This window comes from Pseudochaenichthys georgianus, chromosome 14, assembly GCF_902827115.2.
Source record: "Pseudochaenichthys georgianus chromosome 14, fPseGeo1.2, whole genome shotgun sequence".
Taxonomy (NCBI): domain Eukaryota; kingdom Metazoa; phylum Chordata; class Actinopteri; order Perciformes; family Channichthyidae; genus Pseudochaenichthys; species Pseudochaenichthys georgianus.
The window spans coordinates 15,642,495-15,651,522 of NC_047516.1; the positions used below are offsets into that span (position 1 = coordinate 15,642,495).

At 44.2% G+C, this 9,028-nt stretch overlaps 2 protein-coding genes across 3 annotated transcripts; both read left to right on the plus strand.

Annotated features, from left to right (window-relative positions):
- The first annotated feature begins 199 nt into the window (after nt 1-199).
- Nucleotides 200-5,069, plus strand: LOC117458845 (F-box only protein 40-like). 2 transcript variants are annotated; one of them, XM_034099523.1, is made up of 10 exons: nt 236-266; nt 439-479; nt 886-913; nt 1,038-1,593; nt 1,671-2,086; nt 2,518-2,697; nt 2,902-3,143; nt 3,243-3,374; nt 4,016-4,352; nt 4,451-5,069. In XM_034099523.1, exons 3-10 carry the CDS (start codon nt 911-913, stop codon nt 4,661-4,663), a joined length of 2,079 nt encoding a protein of 692 aa, XP_033955414.1. In that variant the 5' UTR covers nt 236-266; nt 439-479; nt 886-910; the 3' UTR covers nt 4,664-5,069. The 2 variants fall into 2 exon arrangements, with proteins under 2 accessions (XP_033955413.1, XP_033955414.1); XM_034099522.1 differs by lacking the exon at nt 439-479 and having other exon boundaries at nt 200-266.
- A 210-nt stretch (nt 5,070-5,279) lies between these two features.
- On the plus strand, nt 5,280-8,409 carry LOC117458937 (coiled-coil domain-containing 92B-like). The gene is made up of 4 exons (XM_034099687.2): nt 5,280-5,566; nt 5,891-6,038; nt 6,820-6,867; nt 7,332-8,409. Exons 2-4 carry the CDS (start codon nt 5,909-5,911, stop codon nt 8,036-8,038), a joined length of 885 nt encoding a protein of 294 aa, XP_033955578.1. The 5' UTR covers nt 5,280-5,566; nt 5,891-5,908; the 3' UTR covers nt 8,039-8,409.
- Nucleotides 8,410-9,028: the final 619 nt, after the last annotated feature.

The window sequence follows — 9,028 nt, forward strand, 5'->3', positions numbered from 1 at the left end:
GTGTGTCAAATCCATATACTCTGTATGTGCACCTGGAAACAGGTTCACATTCTTTCAGCCCTCAGATAGGAAGTATTTATCAAAATGAGCTAGCTGTGGTTTAAATCCATTGCATAAACTAAACGGAGGGTAGGGAGGCGTTATTCCTCCTGCTGAACCTGCTTGGTGCTGCTCATCTAATTTTAACCCGCCAGTTCAAAGCGCACACGCACTGAAAGCGACGTTACAAATCGAGAAGGAAGCAACGTGTCTGCAGTGGGACCTTGGTGAGACCTTTGATAAGATAAGATTTGTCCTCGTAGTGAATGGGTTGAACTATTTGATTGCGTTTATGTGTGTTGATCCTAATTACAAACAGTAAAGTCATACTACTCAGACATGTAATACAACTGTAGAGTTTAAGTACTTCAGCTGCTTATGTCTATCTTGTTTTCACAGTGCCACAGGAAATATAGATTACTGCTTACTTAGAGTATCAGGTGAGAAAGAAGAAGGAATACATTTGAATGTTTTTCTAGAGTTTACTGCAAGTGAAACAGGTTTCCCATGACTGTTTATCTGTGCTGCTGATTTGTTGTACAGCGAGCAGTATGTCTGACCTAGAAGGGTCAGAATTTACATCTGAGGGGTCATGAGATAACATTATATGAAAACAATAAAACACCAAAATGAATACTTGCTCAAACTCTTGTCAGGCCTCTAAATAACATTCAATCAAAACAGGGAGGAGAGATTCACTCGCAAGAGAAAAATGTCTTAAGCCTAATAACTCGCCATGTGATTTCCCTCTTTAAGGTTAGCATTACAGATTTAGGTCTGTTCTTATTGTCAGTGGCTTTGATTAAAAGCATCAGCTAATAGTAATGTAATGTATTTTTGTTGCAGGATTACAAGGTTCAACGACCTAAAGATGGTGAGTCTTCACTTTCTTGTTGTAATTCTTATTGAATTAAAATATGTTAAAGCCTTGATGTTTCATAAACAGTATTTATATGTTTGTCCTTTTCTTTAATTCCTTCCTCTGTGAACCCAATCAGAGTGATCGTACTCGAGCCTCCAGGGTGAGACAGCATGTCCACTGTGATTCCTGCTACAGTCGGCGCTGCAGGGCTCGGGTGGAGGTCTCTGTTTGCTGCGCTGTCATCCCCTGCCGCCTGCTCTGTGGAGCTGTCTTCCACCTGTGCAAAGAGGAGGACCACCTGCTGCTCTGCCCCAACGTGAGGGTGCCCTGCCTCAACGCTGGGTTCGGCTGCCCGCTCCACATGCCTCGCTCCTCACAGGCAGCTCACCTCCAGGTGTGCCCTGCCAGCCTGGTGTGTTGCTCCATGGAGTGGATCCGGTGGCCGATTGATGAAACAAACCCTCACAGCGAAATAGCCCTGCAGGAGAACGTGCTGAAGGAAAGTGAAGGGCAGGAGCAGCCTCTAGACCTCGCCATGGCCCTGGTGGATCAGACAGACCTTTATGAACGCCTGGAAATGAATCCTATCTATCCAGAGTTGATGGAGGCAGAAGAGGAGGAGAAGGAGAAGAAAGAAGAGGCTGCAATGGGAGGGTTTGTTAACAGTGACACAGACACAGCTACTAATGAAGGTATGTTATCTATATTTTAAACTCACAAAATAATAGAAGTTATTTTTTCACCTCATCACTGTTTTCTGTTTCTGCAGAAAGCAACTCGTGTGGGAGTAATGTTGTTGAACAGAACGGATTAGGGCAAATCTCAGGCCCCTTCAAAGGGACATACAACCTGTGTGACATGATGTTCAGCATGGAGAGAGGCGGCTGTGCTGCTGCTCAGGCAAACCAAGACAATCCCGAACAAAACCCAAAGCCCGAAGAGAAGGACACAGAGAAAAAGGAAGCGGCTGCAGACACAGGTCAAACAGGACACGCCCCGTGGCAGGAGGGGGTGATGGAGCGTCTGAGGAACGAGCTCACCCCGCAGGAGTTCAACATGTACATGGTGCATCATGGCAGCATGCTGCTTGCCTTCGGGAAAATCAAGGCCTGCACACCAAGGGAGGACGATTTTGTCTACGGCAGCCTGGAGCCAATTCCAGTCCAGACCCTGCACTCCTTCAAGGTGAGGGTTCAAAGCTAAGAGTTCATTGGGAAAAACAATTATTTTTCTTTTGTCTTTTTTGGGGGGCAAGTGGTTGTTTTCATAAATATTATAATTTTATAATATTATTTATAATTTATTTTTAAGTAGCTTTTATATGTTTTTTTGCTAAAAAAAATAATGAAGGGTTTCCAAAGCCTGACTTCAGTTATACAGGTCCATTATCTTCCATTGCTCTTGACTCACCTGGTTAGGCTACTTCTACTGAACTGCCAAAACTTTCAAGGTGAAACTCGAACCCAAAAAAGGTCTCTTTTAATTGGTCACAGGGCATACTGACCTGAGGCTGTTGGAGTGGAATAAACAAAACATTTACCAATAAAACTGACCTAAAAAAGACGTGTTACTGTACTCGCTTGGCTGCTAATGGTGAATATATTTCTTCCTGTTAGATCCCCGACAGCTATCACTACAGTGGGCGGAGGGTTCATTACTATGACTCGACTCGACCTCCGAGCGAGCCCCGCAGTGTGGACACATCGGACCTCAAGGTCGATGAAGAGGACTGGTTCAGTGATGAAGCTGCCGTCACCCTGCTGGGCTACGCTGAGATAGAGGTCAGGGGTCACAAGGTCAGTCTGATTTGTATTATTGTTTTATACTATTGAAAATGGTAACAAAAGTAAGAAATTAGCTCCTTTATAGTAAACACCTGATTTAATAGTTTTATTTTTTAAATAACCTCATTTTGATAGTGAGTGGATAACATTGGCCTTATTCAACAACAACAAAAAGTGGTATGCTCACAATTGAATGATTGATTGTTTTCCATGCAGATCAGTGAGTCCATTGCCGCCGATGGGCTTTATGTGGATGTAGGAACGCAGACGCACTCGTTCCGCAAGGCTCCGTTTAAAGCGAAGACGACCCTGGCGGAGGCGATGGTGGACCGGCCGCTGAAGCTCCTTCTCCAGCTGCAGTCAGAGAGAGTGAGCGGCAGGAACACCAGAGCCGGCTGTGCCTTCACCTTTCTCTGCGGACACACCTTCCACCGCAGAGAGTTCGCCACACATTTCAGGTGTCTGAGTTTGACTGAGTTTGTGTTTTGACCCCTGCTGAATTCCTCTTATTGCAAAGTACTAACATTAAAGTATTAATGATTTGTCAAATCTTCCAGGAACGTCCACAGTGACATCCAGACGAGTCTGAGTGGATGGTTCGAGCAGAGATGCCCCCTATCATACCTGGGATGCACCTTCAGCCAGAAGAGGTTTCGGCCCTCCACACATAATGCCACCGTCTCCTACAAGTGAGCACTGTTTCCCATTCAGAGTCCAATATTTAGAGTCTTTTCATATTTCTCTAATACATTGCATCAAATGACAATGTGAACTCGTGGTGTTGAACTTATTATCACCTGAATCTGCAGCTCGCTTCGTTTCACAGAGGTTTAGCACAAAGTCACACATGCACTGATGGGCAACTTTGCCTTCCAAAGTTTACCAAAGTTGGACTCATTGTGATGCAACCAGAAGCAATCTTACTGCTGTCGTTAGGTGTATAAGTTACACAGCACTAAGCAGCATATTGGCAAATTCAGAGACTATAGCTTATGACTAAGTGGAGCATTTAGCATCTAAAGGGATACAAATTTCCCTCAGGATTTGGTGGAGACCAAAAACAGAGCTTAAAGAGAGGAATTATTGGACTTGCATACGCTAGGTGGCAACAACATGAGTCCATATTAATAATAATGTTGCTGCTTAACTGCTGGGTGTGTATAAGCAACTTGATGACGTGTCAATGTTGTGTATACAGATTGCTGTGCTGCAAAGCCCACAAATCTATTAAAGTGTTGACCTGCTGACACTTCACGACACAGTGTGAACACAATCATAAAGCAGGACCCCTTCTGGTAATATACTACCTAGTGCATTTTCTTCCCCACAGTCAGCATCTCAGGATTTTCAACTTGCGTCCGACACTCGCAGCCTCAGAAGGTGACACCTCCCAGTCGTCCAGGAGCTCAGAGGACCCCTCCACCACTCAGAGGAAGAGAGGAGGTCGGAAAGGGGGAGATGGAGAAGACTCTCTGAGCATACTGCCCTTTGAGGTGCTTTGCCACATGGCCAGTTTCCTGGACAGTCTGTCTCTGTCCCAGCTGGCTCTGGTGTCCCAGCTGATGAGGCAGGTGAGCTCCTCTCTGCTGCAGGAGAGAGGCATGGTCACCCTCCGCTGGGAGAAGAAGACATACTCACATGGAGGAGCCAAGTGGAGGGCCAAACCTGTGAGATATAATTACTAAATCATCCGACACAACCACTGAGTGTTTTGTAATAACAAATCCTGTACTAACTGTTTCCTTTTCCTTCTGTTGCTCTCTAGGTATGGGAGTTCAGTCACTTGTTTTCCTCAGTGGAATCATGGCATATGGCAGATGTCCCTCCAATATCTGCACACCTCAAAGTCTGCCCTTACTATAAGACCTCTCTGAGCATTGAGCCTGTCCCCCTGCCCAGCATCAGTGACAAACAGGAGTGCAAGAAGGAGAGGCTTAGCCTCGTCAACCAAGTCACAGGAAGCAATTGGCAATACTGAAAATAATGCTTTTAATTGTACCTGCTGTCAGAATGTATTTGGGTTTTATTGTCACTGATGGCCGATTACTCTGCACAACTAAAGGGACGATGTCCATAATGTCATTAATAATCATGCGCTTTGAGCACCAGGAAAAGCGCAATATAAATGATATGTATTATTATTATTATTATTTAGCAAACAGAGCCAATACATTCAATCTGAACTTGTACAGTTGTTCTTGTATTGTCGTACACAAGCATCACTCCGCCCAGAGATTGTTCAACAAGAATGATATAAATATCACCTTTGCCCTACAGGAATATGTGAATATGTATATGTATACATTCAACAACCATAAATAGACACAAACATACTGTATATTTATATTGAAATGATAACAAATATATATGTTTTAGTTCTCTACATATAGGCTACATTTTTAAACGTTTGTTCTCATTACATAATTAATAGAAATGCAAATTAAAAAAATTTTTTAAAAATACAAGTTTTTTTCTAATACTTTCACTTCACTCACTTCATCATCTTGAAGAATACAATGATCTATCTGTTTGCACCAGCTGACAAGCTTCATTTCCACGGAGCTCCTCCTCCCCATGCTGCTGCTGCTGTCCGCGGCGCTGATCGCTCCTCATAGCGGGCTGCATTGTTGTGAATAGCGGCGGGACCGCACTGCACTTACAACCAGAAGGTTATGAGGAGGTTATATTTCACTGCAGCAGGATTCATTCACACTTCAAGAAAAGCGCCTGCTGCACCAGTGTTACAGCTCACCTGGGAGCTCAGAGAGGAAGCGCCGTCTCGCTCTTTTGTTTTCTGCATCTCCGCTGCAGAGGACAGATAGCGGGGCGATACGAGCATCCATGAGAGGCGCTTTGCATCGGAAACCGCTTCAGTATCACGGTAGGCCACGGTCAGACTGGAGAATGCATGTTACAGGTATACTGAGTACTAAGTGAGCAGCTTTTATAAAGGAGAAATAACACTAAATGAGATTGTTGAAGATGTTGTGCTTGCACATTAGATTATAAAAAAATTACCTTATAAAGCTCTTGCAGAAAATCTCAATTTGATAGAATATTAAGCAGACTAACAGATGGTTATCACTAGCTGAATAAATGGTAGTGTTTTAATGTGTGCATGCAATGAACAGTGTAATATTCAAACTCTTTATCAGAGCTCAAATTGGGACACTGGGAAATCCCTCAGCTATGCTTCTGTGTGCAGGTTGTGTGCGGTGCAGCCATGGATGCTGGGGAGCTGGAGCAGCAGGTGGCCAGTGTGGAGAGAGGAATCACCTTCCTGAAGCAGGAGCACCTGGCCATGTTGGCCGGTCTGCAGCTGGAGATCACACACCTGAAGAGGCGCTGTCATGGTCAGTCTTGACTATACCTGTTGTTGACAGGGCCCTATAAAGCTGTTTGGGGTGTTCCCTTTCCTTTTGTGTGTTGTATGCAACTGGGCTGCATAGGCTAAAATCCCAAAGTTCAAAGTCCCCTGCCTGAAACGCCTCCATTGGACTCCTTTGTTTACTTCTGCAACATAGTGACATCACTACGTAACTCTCGCTCTTCTTTTGGCTATCGCTCCAACACATTGTGTGATAAGCTTAGGGGCGGAACATATCTAAGCGCGGTGGACCAATCACAACAGAGCCGGCCATCTATCCAATCAGAGCAGACTGGGCTCTGGTTACAGACAGAGGGTGAAAAGAGGTGCTGCAGTATGAGAAAAATAAGGCACTTTTTGAACATTAAAGCATGTAAACATGTCACAGTAGAGGCACACAATACTAATATGAACCTGAAAATAAGCATAATAGGTCCCTTTATTTATTTATTTGACTAATTCTTTGATCTATAAATATATATAGGCTTACACATTGTTCAAACAGTAGACTTTCTATATTAGCCTAATAATTGGTTAAATATGCAGACCCAGGGAGAATGCAGGAGAACGGACAGTGGCATACAGCCTGAACGCTTCTCTGTTTGCATTGTCATTTCTCTGGTGCGGTTTTTCCAAACATTTCTATTTTGTCAGACATCAGATTGGTCTCAGCTTCCTTGTTTCCAGTTAATGCTCCAAAAATAATCTCATCTGTCTGTTTTATCTTTTTCTGTCTTCTGTTGTCCTTCTACTCCTCCTGGTTGCAGAGCTGAGCTGTGAGCTGGATTCCAGGTTTCCTGACAGAAGCACAGAAGGTGAGACAAAACAACTCCTGGCTGACAATGAGGAAATGATATCAGGGAGTTATAGAGAAGTGTAGACAAAGTGTGTAACATGACGAAGCACATTTCAACATTTTGCTAGTAATTCAAGATTATCCTTTGCATTACTATAATAATAATTTTTACATATCTGATATGTCATATATTTTTCAGCAACATGCACAAGAACCATTAAGCACTGTGATTTTGCATTCATTTCTGCAACAACCATGATAATTATCCAGTCAAGTTCCTCCAAGTGTGTGAAGGAGCACAGAAGGGTGCAGTGAAAAGAACATTTTATGAAATGTAATCTGAAAAATATTGATCAAGCAGATGAAGTGAAAGAGATATGAAGGATAGAAAAACTGACCCAAATGGAAACATAATCTCCTGAACATATACAGTATCTATTTATATATACTTTAGTCAACCCTGTACGTGTTTTTGTTTCTCAGTGGAGGAAGCAGAGCTGGTAGCACGCTGTGAGGCTGCCGTGCATCTCCTGGAGGAGCAGCAGTGCATGATGGTCGCTGCACGTGGGGAGCTGCGAGTGGGTCGGGCTCGGGCATCAGCACTGGGCAGGAACCTGAGGGAGGAAGAGCGGCATTTCCTGGAGGAACTGAAACGTAGAAGCCACAAAATCACGCTGCTGAGTCGTGAGCTGCAATGCCAAAACGTCACCACCACGACCCTCTGCCACGAGCTCCACACTGCACGCTTAAAACTGTTCCAGCAAAGGCAGAGCACGGAGTCTGGTGCAGAGGGAGAGGAGGAACCCAGGGGCAAGGAGGAAGAAGAAGAGGAGGATGAAGGTGAGGAGGATGACGATTATGAAGGGGCGGGCTCAGACTGGCTTCTGTCTCCACCTCCTCCAGCCTCTCCCGACCAGCAGGAAGCGAGACACAAGAGGCGGGTCAGCCTGCGGGAGGAGAGGGTCAGAGCATGTGTCCCGCAGGAGAGAGTGACTTCCCCCCAAAGGCCTCACTCCATGCCCGACCCCACCCTCTTCTTGGTGCCGCTTAGATTCCGCCTCCTTCGCTTGAACCGACCAAACAGAACGCAGGATGGAGAGGCGGTGGAGGACGAGTGGGAGGACATAGATGACAGCAGGATGCACAGGAGGGTGGACATGGGAGCAGGAGAGGGAGAAACTGCTCTGTGAGGCAATGTTGTCTTCCAGAGGACTCTGATGCTTGAGAAGAGAGAAATGTTCCTTTGTGATTGTCTGTAGATTTCAGGAAGTGACTTAGATATTTAGAAGTTAGTTACACAAGAGCGTGTGACCGAACATCCACTTTAAGCTATTAACTGATTTGTCACATTGATGGTACAACATGGAACATGTGAAAAATGAGTGGTAGGGTTAAATATGGATGTTGACACTGTTGATCACGGCTTCTGCTTGTAATTAGTAGCCTTGCCTTAAAGTCTGTGAACACTTACATCGTACTGTTCAATGTGGCAAACTGCTTTTTCACTGCGCCAGCCACATTCCAGGTTTGGAAAGTCACTTTAAGAAGGCTTAGGGACATTTTGTATGATTTGCACTTTATTAAATTCATGCAATGTGCCTAGTAATGGCAGAGAAGTGTTTCTGGTGTCTGTTCTCAGTGTTTGAATGTATCTGCTGTAAACGTTTTGCATAACTATGCTTTAAATATTTTTGTATATGTTTATGGACCGATGTTGTCACTGCATAGCATCACGACTGTGCAAGATGCAGTAATGAAACTCTACACATACAAACTAAAAGCGGAGATGGAATGGGTGTAGTAGTGGGGCCAATAGTTTATCTGGGACCCTTACCAACCCTTACCAGGGAGGGTTGCCTACGCTGAAGATGTAGCAATTGTGTAGGATTCAGAAGGAATTCTAATGGCATAGTTTAATTAATACTCATTATTGTTTTCTCATTAGTCTTTTCTCGACTGAAACAAAGAATAGTCATGTTAGTACGCTTATAATAAGCCCAGCATAGAGAGCAGATCCTCTTCACAAAGTCTGACATGTTGCACAGCTGTGTTGTTCTACAGTAGCCTAGAATGGTCAAACCAAACACTGATTTAAAAAAAGGGCTTGATTTAGTGTTACCTTATTGCCACTATTAGTCCTCTGACAGGCTTGTAAAAGGTGTTCAGGTTGCAATTTGCAA

What these genes read in the sequence shown, in the direction of transcription:
- LOC117458937 (XM_034099687.2), top strand. Translation starts at nt 5,909, where the DNA reads ATGGATGCTGGGGAGCTGGAGCAGCAGGTGGCCAGTGTGGAGAGAGGA. An exon ending in CCTGAAGAGGCGCTGTCATG is followed by an intron (nt 6,039 to 6,819) that starts GTCAGTCTTGAC and finishes TCCTGGTTGCAG; the next exon opens with AGCTGAGCTGTGAGCTGGAT. An exon ending in TCCTGACAGAAGCACAGAAG is followed by an intron (nt 6,868 to 7,331) that starts GTGAGACAAAAC and finishes TTTGTTTCTCAG; the next exon opens with TGGAGGAAGCAGAGCTGGTA.
- LOC117458845 (XM_034099522.1), top strand. An exon ending in AGACACAGCTACTAATGAAG is followed by an intron (nt 1,594 to 1,670) that starts GTATGTTATCTA and finishes CTGTTTCTGCAG; the next exon opens with AAAGCAACTCGTGTGGGAGT. An exon ending in AATGCCACCGTCTCCTACAA is followed by an intron (nt 3,375 to 4,015) that starts GTGAGCACTGTT and finishes TCTTCCCCACAG; the next exon opens with TCAGCATCTCAGGATTTTCA.